This window comes from Callithrix jacchus, chromosome 6 (assembly GCF_049354715.1).
Source record: "Callithrix jacchus isolate 240 chromosome 6, calJac240_pri, whole genome shotgun sequence".
Classification (NCBI taxonomy): Eukaryota; Metazoa; Chordata; class Mammalia; order Primates; family Cebidae; genus Callithrix; species Callithrix jacchus.
Window position 1 is genome coordinate 154213893 of NC_133507.1, and position 18827 is coordinate 154232719.

General features: G+C 40.5%; 1 protein-coding gene across 9 annotated transcripts in view; it reads left to right on the top strand.

The window, feature by feature from the left end:
- Nucleotides 1-18310, top strand: part of GIGYF2 (GRB10 interacting GYF protein 2) — a 167262-nt gene extending 148952 nt beyond the window's left edge. For 8 of the 9 annotated variants that reach the window (XM_008999715.6, XM_002749903.7, XM_054258052.2 and 5 more), the window contains 7 exons: nucleotides 1076-1198; nucleotides 3003-3212; nucleotides 3322-3527; nucleotides 4691-4845; nucleotides 7279-7493; nucleotides 10279-10426; nucleotides 16496-18310. In XM_008999715.6, coding sequence (XP_008997963.3) covers nucleotides 1076-1198; nucleotides 3003-3212; nucleotides 3322-3527; nucleotides 4691-4845; nucleotides 7279-7493; nucleotides 10279-10426; nucleotides 16496-16563 — 1125 coding nt within the window. In that variant the 3' untranslated portion in view covers nucleotides 16564-18310. The remainder of the gene's footprint in view (nucleotides 1-1075; nucleotides 1199-3002; nucleotides 3213-3321; nucleotides 3528-4690; nucleotides 4846-7278; nucleotides 7494-10278; nucleotides 10427-16495) is intronic. The other variant, XR_013519161.1, reaches the window with a different exon arrangement.
- Nucleotides 18311-18827: the final 517 nt, after the last annotated feature.

Consider the following 18827-nt stretch of genomic DNA (forward strand, 5'->3'; position numbering starts at 1 on the left):
ACCCAGTCTTTGTTAGCTTCCCTCTGCATCCTCTACTCCCCCGGGACAGGTGCATTTTTTGAGAGAAATGTTGTTATCTGTCATATTGGCCAAAAAATGTTGAGGGTTGATTGTGTTTAGTAGTGTTAAAGGCATTCAGTTGAAGAGCTATTTGGCAGTATCAGCGATGGTTTAAACGATTTATACCTTTTATCCTGTAAGTATCCACTCTTACAGATATCTACTGTAGGTCCATTTCTTGGGAGACTATTTGGCATTTTACTTGTTTTTATCTATGTTCCTGTATTATTTTTATTAAATATATTTTGTAAGTCTGGTTAGGTTTCTTTTTTATTGTGTTTGCTTGTTTGATGCCTCAGTATTAAAAGTGTATATTTTTCTGGCCACAAGGAGCAAGGGATTCTCTGAGAATAACCAGGCTTTGAGAATACTGAAATATTCAGGACCCAGAAATTTATACTCATTATTTTAGTCAATAATCTTAAGGAATAGGAAGAATAAAATTATTGATTAAAAGCAGCTTACTGCTCATGACTAGAAGCTGCAGCCTGGTTAACAGGGACTCCTTTTCATAAAGGCTGATCAAGGATTATGCCAGCATCTCTCATGAGCTGCCTCCCATGGTGCTACCCTCAGAAATCATGTCCTTAAGCCTTTCACTGGACAGCAGCGGATCATGTCCTTTGTTGCTTTGGTCAGTTAAAAAATTCTTAAGCCAAGTTAGTGATTCTTTTGTTGACTCCTGTTTATATATATTGTATATTGCTGTATATGTCAGTACCAGATGTAACAAATTTGTTGTCACCAAGTGGTAGATCAAATACAAGTGTATATGATATGTGTATTATAAGTTGTTTTAAAATAAACCTAGGTTTGGAGCAGTGACAACTTAGGCAAAAGAAGCTAACTGAGAGGGTGGTAAGTAAAAGCAATGAGGAAGGAAATTTGAATTGAATGTGGTAAATGGAGTTGAACGAAATGCACATGTTCTGGCTGTACATAATGCATTATTGCTTCTTTGTTTTCTGTACACATTTCCTCATGAACTTTCTTGCCTTCCCCCTTTTTTTTTTAGCTACCCTCTTCTTCAACGTGGGGCCAGCAGTCCAATACAACAGCATGTCAGTCCCAGGCTACCCTGTCATTGGCTGAAATCCAAAAACTAGAAGAAGAACGAGAACGGCAGCTTCGAGAAGAGGTAAAATTTTCAAGTAAAAGGGATCTAGTCAAGCAGTGTTCCAGAATGTCTAGCGTGATTATGGATTAGTGGTCCTAGTGGGTGCCACCATGTCTGGCTTATGTTTAAAATTTTTTTTTTTTTTTTTTAAGGCTAGTCTAAAAATTTTTGTGTAGGGACGGGTCTTACTACGTTATCCAGGCTGGCCTCAAACTCCTGAGCTCATGCGATCCTCCCACCTTGGCCTCCCAAAGTCTTGGGATTACAGGCATGGGCCACTGTGCCCTTCCCTTTTTATCATTTCTATGGGGCATCTTCTCAGTTTTACCTCTGGTCCTTCTATTGGGCTTCTCCCAGCTTCTCTCCTTAGAGACAGGGTCTTGCTCTGTCACCCAGGCTGGAGTGCAGTGGCGTGATGGTAGCTCACTGTAACCTTGAACACCTGAGCTCGCATGATTCTCCTGCCTAGGCTTCCCAAAATGTTGAGTATTACAGGTATGAGCCATTGTACGCAGCCCTGCTGAGCTTTTAACATAAGCTATCTTATATTAATGTCTGTGAGTCCTTATTTTGTTCTTTAAGTATTTTTTACAGCCTTTCATTCTTCTTTCATTGAATGTACCACCTTACCTCTCTTAAGGATATTAATACTTACTGATAGCTTCTTAAAAAGCCAACTGCTATTTTCCCATTGTCTTATATCTATTTCTGCTGAATTTTGTATTTTTGTTTGTTTTGATCTTTGGCTTTTATCTTAGAAGTTTGTGTCAAATGTTTGGTAATTCTAGGCTGTTTGTTTATAAATAAGGCACTCAAGAGCCGATTGGAGGTTCTGGTATGTACAGCACCTTGGTGGGCTTTCCCATAATAGTTTCTGGCTGAGTTGTTCTTTTGGAGACTTCCACCCCCAAACCCCTAGTTTGCTGGCACCTATCTATAGGTGTGTTCTCTTGTGCTGGTTGGCTTTGCCATAGGATAATGTGCCAGTCTGGTTTGGCTTCTCCAGATAGGGAATGTTCAGTTTTCTACTGTGGTGAGGGAGAAAGAATTGTCTGACTGCATAGGGTACAGGAGGCAATCAGGAGCCTTACTACTTCTTTTTACAGACTTTCATCCAGTCTTTCTTTGTTTGAGATACTCAGCACCTCCAGTTCCTGAGCTTTCTGTATGAATCTGCCTGTTTCTGAGCTCCTTTAGGGTCCTCATTATTTATCTGCTTTCAGATTAAAAAAAAAATCTATTCTGTTTTCTTTATCCTTATGGGTTTATACTGTGTATATATACAAGGCCTCCTTTGGTGGAGGCTCTAGGAAGTAAACATGTTTCATTTCTATGCTTACCCAAAGGCCTTCTTAATTTTTAAGAAGTAATTCTGAGGCCAGGCACAGTGGCTCTCACCTGTAATCCAGCACTTTGGGAAACCGAGGCAGGTGGATCGCTTGAGGCCAGGAGTTTGAAACCAGCCTGGCCAATATAGTAAAACCCCGTCTCTACTAAAAGTATAAAAAAATTAGCCAGACATGGCTTGAACCTGGGAGGCGAGGTTGCAGTGAGCTGAGATTGTGCCACTGCACTCCAGCCTGAACGAAAAAGTGGGCCTTCGTCTCAACAACAACAAAAAAATAAGTAATTTTGCATTTGGTATTCTCATTCTTCTTTTTAATACTGTTAGCACTTTACATTTTTATTTGCAACAGCAGAATTAATCCCATCAGGTTAATTTTATGTAGCTACTATGTATTTGCATTCCATTTAGTAGACTGGTTATTTATAACTATGATCTAAAAACAGGAATCCTCAGCTAGCTTCTGTTTTTATGCAACAGCAAAGGCGCCAGCAGAGGGAGTTGATGAAAGCTCTCCAACAGCAGCAGCAGCAGCAACAGCAGAAACTCTCAGGTTGGGGGAATGTCAGCAAACCTTCGGGTACCACGAAATCTCTTCTGGAGATTCAGCAGGAAGAAGCCAGGCAAATGCAAAAGCAGCAGCAGCAGCAGCAGCAGCACCAGCAACCAAACAGAGCTCGTAACAATACGGTGTGTGCATTTTCCTAAGCTGTCATTGTGTGGACTAGTTTTATCTTTTCTGTCTTCTTATGTTTTTAACATTATTAACGATAACAATTTTTCTCTTTTTCTTTAACAGCATTCCAATCTGCACACGAGCATTGGGAATTCTGTTTGGGGCTCTATAAATTCTGGTCCTCCTAACCAGTGGGCATCTGACCTAGTCAGTAGTATTTGGAGTAATGCTGACACTAAAAACTCCAACATGGGATTCTGGGATGATGCAGTGAAAGAGGTGGGACCTAGGAATTCAACAAATAAAAATAAAAACAACGCCAGTCTCAGGTAGGGCCCAAAATGACCACACCTATGCACCTTGGTTGGTTGGGAGGTGGGGATGGAATAAGTGGGATGTTGGGTGGACAGTAAAAGGTAGTTATTTAGTTTTTACTCACCGTTTTAATCTGTTTTCAAATGCTTGCAGTCATAATTATGGCGATTGCTTTCTTCCCCATAGACACACGTTTGTATTATTTCTTGGGGCTCCCTCTGCTGAGCACTTATTCTGTTGCATAGTACATGGTAACCACTTAATAATTATTAGGAATAGTATAATGTTTTTGTTGTGTTGTTGAACATTTCTCCAACGTATTCTCTAGATGCCTTAGCATTTTCCCTAAATTTGTATTTTTAAGTGATGTATGCTATTAATATGAGTATTATAAAAATACTTCTGTAATGACCTTAAACCTATTTATTTTTATAAGTTAGTTACATTTTCATCTTCATCTTTCTTTCCTCAGTATACAGCGTTATTGAACGAGCATGGGTTTTAGTGTTAAGTACATGAACTCAAATCCCAGCACTACCACTTATTAGCTGTGTGACCTTGGGCAAGAGGGGGAACCTCTTTGGGCCTCAGTTCCCTCGTCGGTAAAATGAAGATAATAATAACAACTTCATGCATGTAATTGTAAAGATTAAATGAATACATGATAAGTAGTAAGTGCCTGGCACATAGTAACTACTTAATAAATGGTAGTGTTGTCAGATTGTTTCTTCTTGATTTAGGGCCTAATATATTATGAATAGGACAATTAATTTATGTTAGTTTATGAGCATCTTTGCCAGGCACTGTGCTCTAGGCCTTTTCGTACACTATCTTTATTACTTAGATAACCCAAAAAAGTGTTAGTACCATTTTACAGATAAGGAGACTGAAACTTAGTAAAATTAAACAACCTACCCTAAAGATACATAGGAAGAATTTCATCATTTTTTCTAAATAGAAGCCCTGTATCCACAAATAAGGATATATTAGCTGAGGCTAGATTTTAAGGGGATATCCAATCCAAATATTTGAATTTTTTTTTCATTTTTGGAGCCAAGCATTGGATTACTGGACATCCAGCCAGTATTGCCAAGACATTATCTATTTATGGTGTTGTACTATAATCATAGAGTAACAGTTTCTGGGAATATAATATCACCCTATTGTTTTGCTTTAGTAAATCTGTAGGTGTGTCTAACCGGCAGAATAAGAAAGTAGAAGAAGAAGAAAAGTTGCTGAAGCTCTTTCAGGGAGTAAATAAAGCCCAAGATGGATTTACCCAGTGGTGTGAACAGATGCTTCATGCCCTTAATACGGCAAATAACTTGGATGGTAAGAATTGGGGAGGGAAACCCAGCATGTGGAATGACAGAGCAGGACCCACAGAGAGGCTGGCAAATTGGAACAGTGGGTCCAAAGTCAGAAGATGAAATCTAAGGAGGTCAATCCCTGCGCCTGCCGTAAGAACTTGACTCTTTAATAGTATTACTTGTGAGAAAAGTCCAGTAATACTAAGCTCAAATAGGTTATTGGTGGTTGTTAAAAAGTGAATGCCATCTTAGACTGCCTTAATGATACACAGGACAGAGGAGGTCATAGTTCCATACTGTTCATTTTATGGGGGACATTGCCAGCTATGTCAGGTTAAAAAAAAAAAAAAGTAACCGTCATGCTGGGAACAAAGGTCAACCTGGGCAAGTGATGGCTGAGGTGATGTGACATCATTCCCTTTCTACCTTTGGGGGAGGGAGTGGGAATTGTGATAAAGCAAGTATACTTATTTTGCGTGGGACAAAACTAGGACCAATGTGCAGAAGTGAAAAGGCTTTGGCACAGTTTAGAGAAAAACTTGCTCATGGTTAGCTGTTCACAGACCTATCTTCCATCCCTGAATGTTTGAAGAGAGACTGGTCAACATGTCAGGATTCCCATAACTGATAGGCTGAATTGAACTAGTCCATCTCTGACATCCTGTCTAAAGCCAAGAATCTGTGAAAAACAGCAGTAAAGGAATTAAGGGGTTCCTTTGCAGCATGGTAACAGTATCTAATGGTCTAAAAGTCTACAGAGAAAACAATTTTAAATAACAGTAATGGCTGCCATGCATTAAGCACCTACCATGTGCTAGGCACTCTTTTGGGGTTAACATGTAGTATCCCAGTTATTTGACATTTGCGGTAATTTTTAAAGATACCTTTATAAGGTAGGTAATATTATCCCCATTTTATAAATTAGGAAACAGAGGCTCAGAATGGTTAAATAACTCATCAAGGTCACACAGCCAGCAAATTTCAGAGTCAGGTTTTAAATCCATGTTTGTCTAACTCTGATGCTCATGCTTTTGTCCTGTACCACACACTGCTTACATTTTCCATTTGATTTCTCTCTCAAACATCTCAGTGGGTTGAAAGTTCCAGGAGGATATAGCTGTTTTCTTTAGTATATGTTGTAGTGCCTGGCGTACTTCATAGGAGTTAATAAATATTGATTGAATTTGGCTATTCTTCAGGAGAGAAAGAATGAATCCCCAGATTTCTTCCAGCCTTAGTCAAGTAACTGTTTTAGTCAATATAACGTTCAGTGAAATTAAGCATATGATATGGGCATTGTGATGATAGTGTTTAGTCAGTATAACGTTCAGTGAAATTAAGCATATGATATGGGCATTGTGATGATAGTGTTTCGTCAATATAACATTCAGTGAAATTAAGCATATGATATGGGCATTGTGATGATAGTGTGTAGTCAATATAACGTTCAGTGAAATTAAGCATATGATATGGGCATTGTGATGATAGTGTTTCGTCAATATAACATTCAGTGAAATTAAGCATATGATATGGGCATTGTGATGATAGTGTTTAGTCAATATAACATTCAGTGAAATTAAGCATATGATATGGGCATTGTGATGATAGTGTTTAGTCAATATAACGTTCAGTGAAATTAAGCATATGATATGGGCATTGTGATGATAGTGTGTAGTCAGTGTAACATTCAGTGAAATTAAGCATATGATATGGGCATTGTGATGATAGTGTGTAGTCAGTATAACGTTCAGTGAAATTAAGCATATGATATGGGCATTGTGATGATAGTGTTTAGTCAATATAACGTTCAGTGAAATTAAGCATATGATATGGGCATTGTGATGATAGTGTTTAGTCAATATAACGTTCAGTGAAATTAAGCATATGATATGGGCATTGTGATGATAGTGTGTAGTCAATATAACGTTCAGTGAAATTAAGCATATGATATGGGCATTGTGATGATAGTGTGTAGTCAATATAACGTTCAGTGAAATTAAGCATATGATATGGGCATTGTGATGATAGTGTGTAGTCAATATAACGTTCAGTGAAATTAAGCATATGATATGGGCATTGTGATGATAGTGTGTAGTCAATATAACGTTCAGTGAAATTAAGCATATGATATGGGCATTGTGATGATAGTGTGTAGTCAATATAACGTTCAGTGAAATTAAGCATATGATATGGGCATTGTGATGATAGTGTGTAGTCAATATAACGTTCAGTGAAATTAAGCATATGATATGGGCATTGTGATGATAGTGGTTTTTTTTTTCATTTCTGTAAGGTAGTTTAAAGAATATTTAAACACAATTACTGCATACTTACCAAGTTTCTGTCATTAATGTCTGATTAGGTGCAAAGATGTATTAAAAATGGAGACTGATTTTTATATGTTGTCTTTCATTATTTCTTTGTTACTCTTGTCTTCTCCCCTCTCATCTTGCAGTTCCCACATTTGTTTCTTTCCTGAAAGAAGTAGAATCTCCTTATGAGGTCCATGATTATATCAGGGCCTATTTGGGAGATACTTCTGAGGCCAAGGAGTTTGCCAAGCAGTTCCTTGAGCGTCGTGCCAAACAGAAAGCCAACCAGCAGCGTCAGCAGCAGCAACAGCAACAGCAGCAGCCACCGCCACAGCAGCAGCCGCAGTCACAGCAGCAGGTATAAAGTAGCATCGTGTATGAAGTACCTCTGAGGATTAATACCTTTAAATGTCAAGTAACCAGAGAAATGAAAATTAATGCAAAGGTACCATTTTTGTATATCCAATAACCACGCATTAAAAAATGCGTAGACTTCATATTTTCAAATTATATCTGCAGGTACCTTAGTGTATCTCCCAAATAGCAAGTACAGTTATTCATTTTAACACTGGCTTTACCAGTTCCATTTTTCTTGATTTGTATATGTGTCATTGTTAGATTGCAAATTCCAACATGTCAAACCCATAGATCTAGTTTTGAAAAGTTAAAACTTGGCCAGGTGCGATGGCTCACACCTGTAATTTCAGCACTTTGGGAGGCTGAGGCGGGCAGATCATCTGAGGTTAGGAGCTTCAGGTCAGCCTGACCAACATGGAGAAGCCCTGTCTCTATTAAAAATACAAAATTAGCCGGGCGTGGTGGCACATGCCTGTAATCCCATCTACTCGGGAGGCTGAAGCAAGAGAATTGCTTCAACCCGGGAGGCGGAGGTTACGGTGAGCCAAGATCGCACCGTTGCACTCCAGCCTGGGCAACAAGAGCAAAACTCCATCTCAAAAAAAAAAAAGGAAAAGTTAAAACTTAAAATGTTGAATTCTCCAGTGTTCAGGATGCACTGTTCTTAGTACTGACAACACTGCAGCATGCCAGATAGTTCACGTTGCTGTTGGGGTTGTAAAAGATGCAGCAGGGATTCTCATTATTCACAGTAGTTATGTTCTATGAAGTCCCCACAAACTTACAAGTTTACGGAAGTTCATGGGGACTTTATAGAATATAACTACTGTGAATAATGAGAGCAAGTACTGAACAGAAAATATAAATGAAATCTGAGCAAATACTGACCTCCTAGGGGTTATACCGGATTAGGTTCCCGTAAACCTCTAGTCAAAACACTTTTGTCACCGATTATTATATAACCTTGTTTTATGTGGGTGTCTCTTTAAAGACACCTCATTTAATATGTATTGATTGATTCACTAACATTGAACTCATAACCAATAGCTCTATTATTCATGCCCAACTAAAGCTTATCTAGCATACATATTTTCTTCCTAAGGCACCTCACAACACAGCCTTCCTGTGCTTAGGAACACCAACCAGTTCTTCAGCACTACAGTTGAGGTCCACTTTAAACAGTGAAATCCCATGGCTCACACCTGTAATCCCAGCACTTTGGGAGGCCGAGGCAGGTGAATCATGAGGTCAGGAGTTTAAGACCAGCATGGCCAACATGGTGAAACACCTTCTCTACTAAAAATACAAAAATTAGCCAGGCATGGTGGCACATACCTGTAATCCCAGCTGCTTGGGAGGCCAAGGCAGGAGAATTGCTTGAACCCAGGAGGCAAAAGTTGCAGTGAGCTGAGATTGTGCCACTACACTCCAGACTGGGTGACAGAGCAAGACTCTAAAAAAGGAAAAAAAAGTGAAATTATTAACAAAAAGCAAAAAAATTAGGAAAATAGGGCACTAAATAGACCACAAAAAGGATACTTGCTGGCAGTATTGAGAACTATAACAAGAAGGTATTGTTTCCTTGTTCTACCTTGACTGGGAATGTATGCCTTTAGCATCTCATGTTTTTGGATCTGAGTATGTGCATTCCCAGAATGACCATAAAAGCACTACAGGGATTCATTTTGGGGTTACAAATACGTTTTAACAAGTAGGTGAATTCACAAATACAGAATCTGTGAGACTCAATTGTACAAGTTTTCTGAAAGGCAAGTTGGTAAGGCTCATGGAAGGGCTTTAAAGATATTCATATCCTTTACTCTAATTATTATTCTAGAGATAATCAATATTCATTATGGGTCAATTCCTAGGATGTAGACAATACAGAGAAGTACAAGGCATTTAACATTCAACAGGCATAAATTGAAGGAAAGTGAAAGATGTTAACACCTGAACACTAGGAAAAATATTTTAAAGAGAAGGCATCATATAGCAATACAGAAGGCTCTTTGTATTTGTGAAATGGCTCCTCTGTGGGCTAAAACAGGAAGGTGGAAGCCCAGTAAGCATATGAATCCATGGGCCACACGCACGCATACATCACACCAGGCTTGTTCTTCCACAGACTTTTACCACTCCTCCCTCACTACTACCACCTGTGCCTTAACTGGCTCATTGGAGATCCCAAGTTAAAATGAAGTGTGCTAATAAGAGCCACAAGTAGGCATGAAGGGCTAATAGGCAATTTCGTAGTGTAACCAGTTGGTAGAAATTACACAGAGAATATTTTGGGGCCAGATCCCTTCTGGGATTGCTGATAGGAAGAAGATACGCAACTTTAACCTTGTTTGGTAATATGCCACCCCTGTCCTCTCTGTCCTGGGGCATAGGGAACAAAGGGACTTTCTGCTCTTGGTTAGGTGAGAGGTGTATATTGCTAGAGTGCAGTAGTCTGCTCATGATTATTTGCTATATTCGTGTCCTGGTGTTTGGTACAGACGATATATACATAGTAGAGAAGTTCTGCTGTCACAGCAGGGTGGAAACCAGAGTTACCAGGAAAGGCTTTGTGGAGGCACAGAGCCTGAATGGGATGTCTTAGTCTAAATAGAGGAAAATGGTGGCTCAGTGGCCTATTGGTTTTATTATTAGAACATGTGATAAGCTTTTTGTTTTTTCTGTTTTTAAGCTCATACTTGATAAGGTGAGGACAAGCCAAGCATTTTCCTAGGGTGAACCAAGTCTGAATCTGCTGCATAATCTCAGTCATGCTGCTTATTTCACAGGACTCTGTGTGGGGGATGAACCACAGTACACTCCATTCAGTATTTCAAACCAATCAAAGCAACAACCAACAATCCAATTTTGAGGCTGTGCAGAGTGGCAAGAAGAAGAAAAAGCAGAAGATGGTCCGAGCAGATCCCAGTTTATTAGGTGAGCACAGTCCTAAAGTCTCAGCTGTGTGTTGGAGGGGTGCAGGTGATAGCCATTATCCTGTGTGAATTTCCATGAAGCATTGTTTTTGAAGAAGGGAAATATTTCTTTTTATCAATAACTAATGTTTTAACTGGTTCAAAATAAGTAGCCAGTATTTACTGGGTATCTCAGTGCAGGAGCTATGCTTCATGTAATAACAACTTATACTGTATGGTGCTTTAAACTTTAAAGCATTGTTTTATATTTAATATGAATTTCCCTGGAGGATATTTAGTAATTTAATTGGAAAATGATGCTAATAATGGATGATACTAAATGTATGTTAAAAAACTTAAATGCTTATTTGTATTGAAAGCAGACCATTAATCCGATCAGGTGCTCCAAGAAAAGAACCAGTATGTGTTCGTAATCACTCTGTACATCATAAAATTATCAATTACTTTGCCTTATGAGGTGACATCCCAGTGTTACTAATGATGAGTAGACCAAGACTCAGAGATTCAGAACATTTCCCAGCATTACGTAGCTTTTGGCTATGGAAGGCTGAGATTTCAGAACAGGGCTGTTTTCGTTCCACCCCTCTCTGTTACCCATGGCTATTTTAGTCTAGCATTATGGACCATGCCGGGCAGGCTGGGCACAGTGGCTCACTCCTGTAATCCCAGCACTTTGGGAATCTGAGGTGGGCAGATCACTTGAGGCCAGGAGTTTGAGACCAGCTGGGGTAACATAGCGAGACCATATTGCTACAAAAAATTTAAAAACAGCCAGGCATGGTGGTGCACACTGATAGTCACAGCTACTTGAGAGACTGAGGTATGGGTCACTGAACTCTAGCTTTTTGGAAAAGCGTACATCTGAATTTCGGCTTTGAAAGAATGGCAGGAAGGATGGGGAATATTGTTTCAGGAATAACAAACAGTATAGGCTGCCCATGTTTTTTGCAAAAGTGATGAAACTAAAATTATGTGTTTTTTGTTTTTTTTTTTTTTCATTTTTTCAAGACAGAGTCTCACTCTTGCTCAGGCTGGAATGCAGTGGCGTGATCTTGGCTCACTGCAACCTCCACCTCTTGGGTTCAAGCGATTCTCCTGCCTCAGCCTCTGGAGTAGCTGATACTACAGGCACATGCCACTATGCCCAACTAATTTTTGTATTTTTAGTAGAGACGAGCTTTTGCCATGTTGGCTGGGCTGGTCTTGAACTCCTGACTTCAGGTGATCTGCCCACTTGGCCTTCCAAAGTGCTGGAATTCGAGGTGTGACCCACCATGCTTGGCCCTGAAATTATTTTCTATTTAGTTGCTGTAAAACCATGTTGTCTGTGATAGATTATATTAGCAAAGATGGAAGTTCCGGATATTGTCCTGTCACGAGGGCAGAACAGTGAGGAGGCTGCAGTATAGACCAGTGACTTGGAATAGGGTTTTGGTAGTGGGAATGAAAAGGAGTTAGATGGAGTTCAGAAATGTCAGGGATAGAATTAGCTGGACAAGAAGAGTGGGAAGGTCTCAGGCTTGGAAAGCAGGATGGATGGATGGTGTTGCCATTTGCTGTGAAATGATAAGCAGCGGAACATGGAGCAGGCTGAGAGGAATGGGATGGTGTCTTGAGTGCTGACTGGGTTGCATATGGTGTCTTGAGTGCTGACTGGGTTGCATTTGACATCATGAAGTGCCTGAGAGAGGCAGGTGGTAACCTTACTCTGCCCTGGTGGATCTTCTCTTTCCTTCAGAGCCTTCCTGCCCTGGTGAAAACAACATGACAGTAAAATCTAACTTACAGGACTGTCCTTTAGAATCAGTGCCTGAAGCCAGAAGTGGTGACTCATGTCTTTGGGAGGCTGAGGCAAGGCAGGTGGATCACTTGAGGTCAGGAGTTTGAGACCGGCCTGGCCAACATGGTGAAACCCTGTCTTTACTAAAAATACAAAATTAGCTGGGCGTGGTGGTGGGCGCCTGTAATCCCAGCTACTTGGAAGGCTAAGGCAGGAGAATCACTTGAGCCTGGAAGGCAGAGGTTGCAGAGAGCTGAGATTGCGCCACTGCACTGCAGCCTATGCAACAGAATGAGACTCCATCTCAAAAAATAATAATCATTTAAAAACAATAATAACGAAGAATTGGTGCCTAAAAGTTGGGTTTGCGAACTTGTAGATCTGGTACAATTCCGTTTTCCTCTGCTTGTCTCAAAAGTTGATGTTAAGGGTAAATGGAGTGGCCTGAAATTTTATCCAATTTGTATGGAAATAGGTGAATAGATTTTCAAAACGTTGCTTAAATTGTAAGTGTGAGTGCTAGCTAAGAAGCTTTGGGACTTGAGGGTAGGCTGTTAGGGAAAAGGTTACTCTCTGAAAATGAGGTCAGACCATTTGGACTTAAATATTCCTTTGGATCCCATCTTTTATTATAGATCTAAAAAAGGAAGGAACTTAAGAAAACCTCACTACAAGGGAGTGGGAGATAGGTCATACTAGGAATAGAGTTTTAAGGAATCCATATACCTTGAAGGGGAAGAAAAGCAAACATTGAACAAAGTATTGGGGATACTCACTGAGGTGGGCTTTCACATGAACCGTTTGATGAAAATTACTGCTCACCTAAACCTCACTCTAGAAGTTCCTCTCATAATTGCTTTTTTGTCCTATACTTACTCATTTCATTTTCATTTATTATTTTTTAATTTACATATTTAATATAATTTATATACTGAGAAAAAATTAATAACTATCCATTAGCTACACATTCCCCATGCATAAAATGCAAGAATAGGAAGTCTTCATTGAAAAAGCAGTCATTAATTGAAAGGAAACTTGCTTCTGAAACGAACCAGCAGAGGGCGCCACTGCCTTATTTTAATTGTCAGTATTCTTCAGTGGCTTCCTGTTTTTTTAGAGTTCCTCAGGCGGTCATTGTGAATCAGCAACCGGCATTCAGATGTAATAAACACACAATACAGTTTTTCCCTAGACTTTTCTTATAAGAACCATCTCACAAATCTTAAAGGAGTCAGACTATGTTCTGAACTTCACAGAATGTCATCTTTAGAGCCAGGCATAATGGATTGAATCCTTGTTTGTATTGCCTTGTGTTTCATGGTACCCAGAACTTTCCTTTCCATCAAATGGCTGAATTTGATAAAGAATAGCATTCAGCCGAAAGTATGAATGCATTTCTCTGCTGGTTTTTAAAATGACAGGTAAATGAGAACATGTCTGTTTGCTAAAAGCCTAGACCAATAATTAATGTATTAATCAACATGTTTTTGGCCACAGACTTTTCCCTTCCTGTCTTTCCATGAATAAAATTAATTTAGTTTTTAAAATTTCATTTCCACTTCTATTGCATATAGTTCATTATTGCCTTTTATCACATTTTATCTGTTCTTTTTTTTTTTTTTTGAGACAGAGTTTCACTTTTGTTACCCAGGCTGGAGTGCAATGGCGCTATCTCAGCTCACTGCAACCTCCACCTCCTGGGTTCAGGCAATTCTCCTGCCTCAGCCTCCTGATTAGCTGGGATTACAGGCACGCGCCATCATGCCCAGCTAATTTTTTGCATTTTTAGTAGAGACGGGGTTTCACCATGTTGACCAGGATGATCTCAATGTCTTGACCTCATGATCCACCCGCCACCGCCTCCCAAAGTGCTGGTATTACAGGCGTGAGACACCGCACTCGGCCCCTATCTGTTCTTAAGTTATACATGAAGTCAATGAAAAAACTTGCCTCAAAATAGAGTAATAGTTTATTTCATAGACGGTTTGACCTTTAGGTTCTTGTACTTACCTAATTAACTGTTACTTTAAAAATAAATGTTAGAGCCAGGCATGGTGGCTCACGCCTGTAATCCCAGCACTTTGGGAGGGTGATGTGGGCAGATCACTTGAATCCGGGTGTTCAGGACCAGCCTGGGCTACATGCCAAAACCCTGTCTCTACAAAAAATATAAAAATTATTTGGGTGTGGTGACACACGTCTGTAGTCCCAGCTATTGGGGAGGCTGTGGTGAGAAGATCACTTCAGCCCTGGAGGTAGAGGTTGCAGTGAGCCAAGATTCCAACACTGCACTCCAGCCTGGGTGACAGAGTGAGACACTATCTTTAAACACACACACACACACACACGTACACACACACGCACACACACACACGCAAACATTGAGGCTTTCATTATTTTCAAGGGGAAAAAAATGGGAACATAGTTGGGTTATGGGAACATAGTTGATGGGGTCAAACTCAGGATGGGGTTTGGAATCCTAGCCTCTCCCTGTATTTGGCCTCGTAAGCAGTTTGTACCACAGCTTTTTTGGTTAATAAATAGGCATCTTTATTTTTTTGAATCATGATATTTTTGAGCCAGTTAATTAAGGTATTTTTATTTAAGGCATTTTTGTTTATTACTGTTACATTTCGGGTGTGTATTTATTTGAAAACTTGAACATTAAAAAACAAAAAAGAGGCTGCAAAAAACCCAGCTAGTATTAACAGAACTGCTTTTAGAATAAGGACATTGCCTGTTTACTTTTTGGTATTCAAATAGCTCCTAAAACAGTTTGGGATTTCATTCAAGGTAAAGGACCTGGAACGTTTTTGGGAGTCACTCAGTTTAAAGAGGTATTGTTCATCACAATTTTTATCAACTTCTAATTGTAATTTTGGAAAAATTACATACATGCGATAATTTGGCTTTACGTTTTGTTTTTGTTTTTGCTTCTGAGACAGAGTCTTGCTCTGTTTCCTAGGCTGGAGTGCAGTGATGTGATCTCAGCTCACTACAACCTCCGCCTCCTGGGTTCAAGTGATTCTCCTGCCTCGGCCACTCGAGTAGCTGGGATTACAGACGTGCAGCATCACACCCAGCTAATTTTTTTTGTATTTTAAGTGGAGACAGGGTTTTACCATGTTGGCCAGTCTGGTTTCGAACTCCGGGCCTCAAGTAATCCACACACCTCCGCCTCCACCAGGCCCAGTGAGCATTAGGTTTTCAAATCTCAGTCTTGTTTGTCAGTACTGCTTATTTCCTTCAATGGATATGCTCGTACTGCTTTTTCTAAGCCAAATTCCATTTTGGTTAATCAAATGTTGCTAACTGAAATACTTTCCTTTGCAGCTATAGTAGATAAAGTACTTTAATCTTCTTGCTCTGTCTACTGTGGGAAAGAGAGAATATGTGAGGGCTCTAAGGATGTATAGTGTGTCTTCCTTGTGAAGCCTGTCATCCCTGAGTATCAAAAGCTCTGGCCCAGAACTTTCATAAAGTTTTTGACTGGTGGGAGAAAGTATTCCTATTAAAGAGGGTTTGGGTTTGAAGGGGTATTAATCCAACTCAGATTTCAAAGTCATGTGGTCAAGTAGCTACAAAGTACTTAGTGTGTATATCACCCCATGGTAGACCCCCTGTCCACCTCCATTTCTTTTAAGGTAGACCTCCTGCATGAACTTCCCCCAGGGTCAGCCCAGGCCATCCTTGGCACACACCCACATCCCATTTTTTTCTCTGATTCTCCAAGGCAGTGGTTTGCAGTTCTTTTTAATTGGTGATATTTTGTTTTATTTTCCTTCCTAATTGAGTTATACCAGAACCTTAAGAAAATAAAGAATCTCTCTCCTTGGAAGAACAGAAAGCTACTACTGTGACCTTTATTTTGTCTCCCCGTAGTACTCCTATGGTATACTCAAAAACGAAAGACCAGCCAGGTGCAGTGGCTCACGCCTGTAATCCCAGCACTTTGGGAGGTCAAGGCGGGTGGATCATTTGAGGTCAGGAGTTCAAGACCAGCCTGGCCAACATGGTGAAACCCTGTCTCTACTAAAAATACAGAAAACTGAGCCAGGTGTGGTATCATGTGTCTGTAATCCCAGCTACTTGGGAGGCTCAGGCATGAGAATCACTTGAACCCAGGAGGTGGAGGTTGCAGTGAGCCAAGATCACGCCACTGCACTCCAGCCTGGGTGACAGAGTGAGACCTTGTCTCAAAAACAAAGACTTATATTCCATCTCACTGCCTAGATTTTGAGCCACTTGGTTGCCTGGGTGTGGTCACTCATAGCCAGTTTTTTTCTGCAGGATTCTCAGTCAATGCATCATCGGAGCGACTCAACATGGGTGAAATCGAGACGTTGGATGACTACTGAGCGCCTGCCGTTGTACTGCCCTCTCCTGTCTGCTGACCGTGGAGTCTCCACTTTTGGACACGACACTTACTCACCATTTACTCTTTATCACTCTGCAACAAATCACAGAACCGATCATCTCAGGCTTTTTCTTTTGGCCCTTTGTGTCCAAGATTCTTTAATCCATTTTTGTTGGTGAACATCTCAGACTATAGATAAGTGGACTGGACCATGTGTCTTGGGGGTGGCAGTTGGGAGTACTCCCCAACAAGGCTGATTTTAGGCAGCATGTGTTCACTGTACTGTGATTTCATCTACTGTCTCCCAGAAAGTGTGTTGGGATCAGCCATTAGCAGCTTGCTTTCTCTTGTCACTTTTTTCTTCTATTTTGTTTTTTCTTCTTCTTTTTCCCCCATCAGGGCAAGAGGTCTAACTGGTGCAATCATGAAGAGAGTTAATGATTAATAGACAATGGCCAGCAACGAAACACCCCACGGACTGTGACTCGGGTATCTAACAGGCAGTCAGAGCTCTCCCAGTCTGAAAGTTGCATTGCCACTGCTAACTTTGGGATTGCATCAGAGAGGCCCTGAGTGGGGTTATGATGAGGTTGGATTGGTTTGATGTTACACACTCCTCAACTGTTCTTTCTGAGCATCCTTTCTCTGAAAAAATTTATGTTTTTCTTCATTAGATGGTGACTTCTGAGCAAGCTGATCTCCCCTGGCATACTCCAACCTGATTGGACAAAGGAAGCCCTATGGCCTGGGAGAGAGACGATTCTTAATTTTTCTTTCTTACAAAAACTGATTTTTCCCATACATATTTTTACTTCAGAGGACTAGGACCAGTTTGTTTTGGGCCCTTCTGCTGAAAATTTGTCTCGTTTAAGAGGCAGCTAGGATCTTTACCATATGTATGAATTTGTATAATTTCATTTTTGGATAGGGATAAACTTTTGCTTCCGATAAAAGCCTGGAATTTCATCTGGTTCCTCAGAGCATTGCGTGTGTGTCTTGCTGTAGCCTGGAAAAGGTTTTGTTTAAAGATTCTGGGATGGCAAGTTGCTTGCCTTTTCTGAAAAGAGAACATACAAAAGCTGACCATCTTTAAGACCTTCATCCATGGAATCCACCATACAGGAGGATGCAGTGGGCTGGAGGGGATGGGCGAAAACGGGAGCAGGAAGCCTGACCTGGCTTCTGGTCATGGCCTCCTAATACTTTTCACTTCAAGTAGAAATGTGCTCAAGCCCTATTTATAAACAAATACTCTTCCTGTCTCCACCAAACCCCTACCAAATATCACCTGGAATTGCCACACACACTGGGTTGGAGTCATTGGGCAGCTGTGCCTGTGCCAGAGGTGCTGTGGTCTGGGCAGCCCCTGGAAAAGCACCTTTGCTTCCTGTCATTGTTGCCTGAAGAAGGCTGGAGTTGCTCTGAGAGCAGTTTGGGTTTGGAGTATTATATTTGGCTTCTATTTTTATTATTTTGGATCACCATTATCCCTATCCCTTCTTGCCTCCCTCCCTTCTAAACATGTACAATAACTATACAGAGACTGCTACAAAATTGTATATACTTTTTGGATCAAATAGCATGAGGGGAGAGGAAACCATTAAAAAATTAGGGCTCCTACTCTCCTTTGCTTTGTAAATTCAAAAGTGGGGGGTGGGTAAGAGGGATAGTTAAAATGTTTACAAAAGTTTAGGCTCCCTCGGAACTTTTGCCAGCGTGGAGGAAAATAAAAAAGAACTTAAATAAAACCTGGTTGTATTCTGAGTGCACCTCTTGTACTCACCTTTATGGAGACTGAGTTCTGCACTGAACTGTTGCTCTTGGCACCATGGAGAAGCTCCAAGCACCCGAGACATGGAGGCAGTCATGGCTTCTTTCTCTACCAGACCACACAGCACTGGCTGGTTCTGTATTTGAGAATGTTGAGGTCAAGGCAGATGTAGGTAAGTTGACCGAGTATCTTTTCTCTTTTGACTCTCCGTTTCTGCTAACATGTGGGTCAGTACCTGCCCTCATGCCACAGACACACCCCCTCTGCACGCACCCCTTCAGAGCCTGCCCCCACCTTCTCAACTAGACTCCGTGTGTGTATTCAGGAAAAATGAAAATAAATCTGAAAAAATTGGGAGTGGAGTGGGCAGATGAGGGGGAACAAAGTCATTTTGGTCATGGAACATCCATTTGCTTAACCAAGGAGACTCTTCCCTGGGAATGTTTGTTTCTGTCTCTCTCAATTCTACTCTCTTTCATATTTTTATTTGCTCA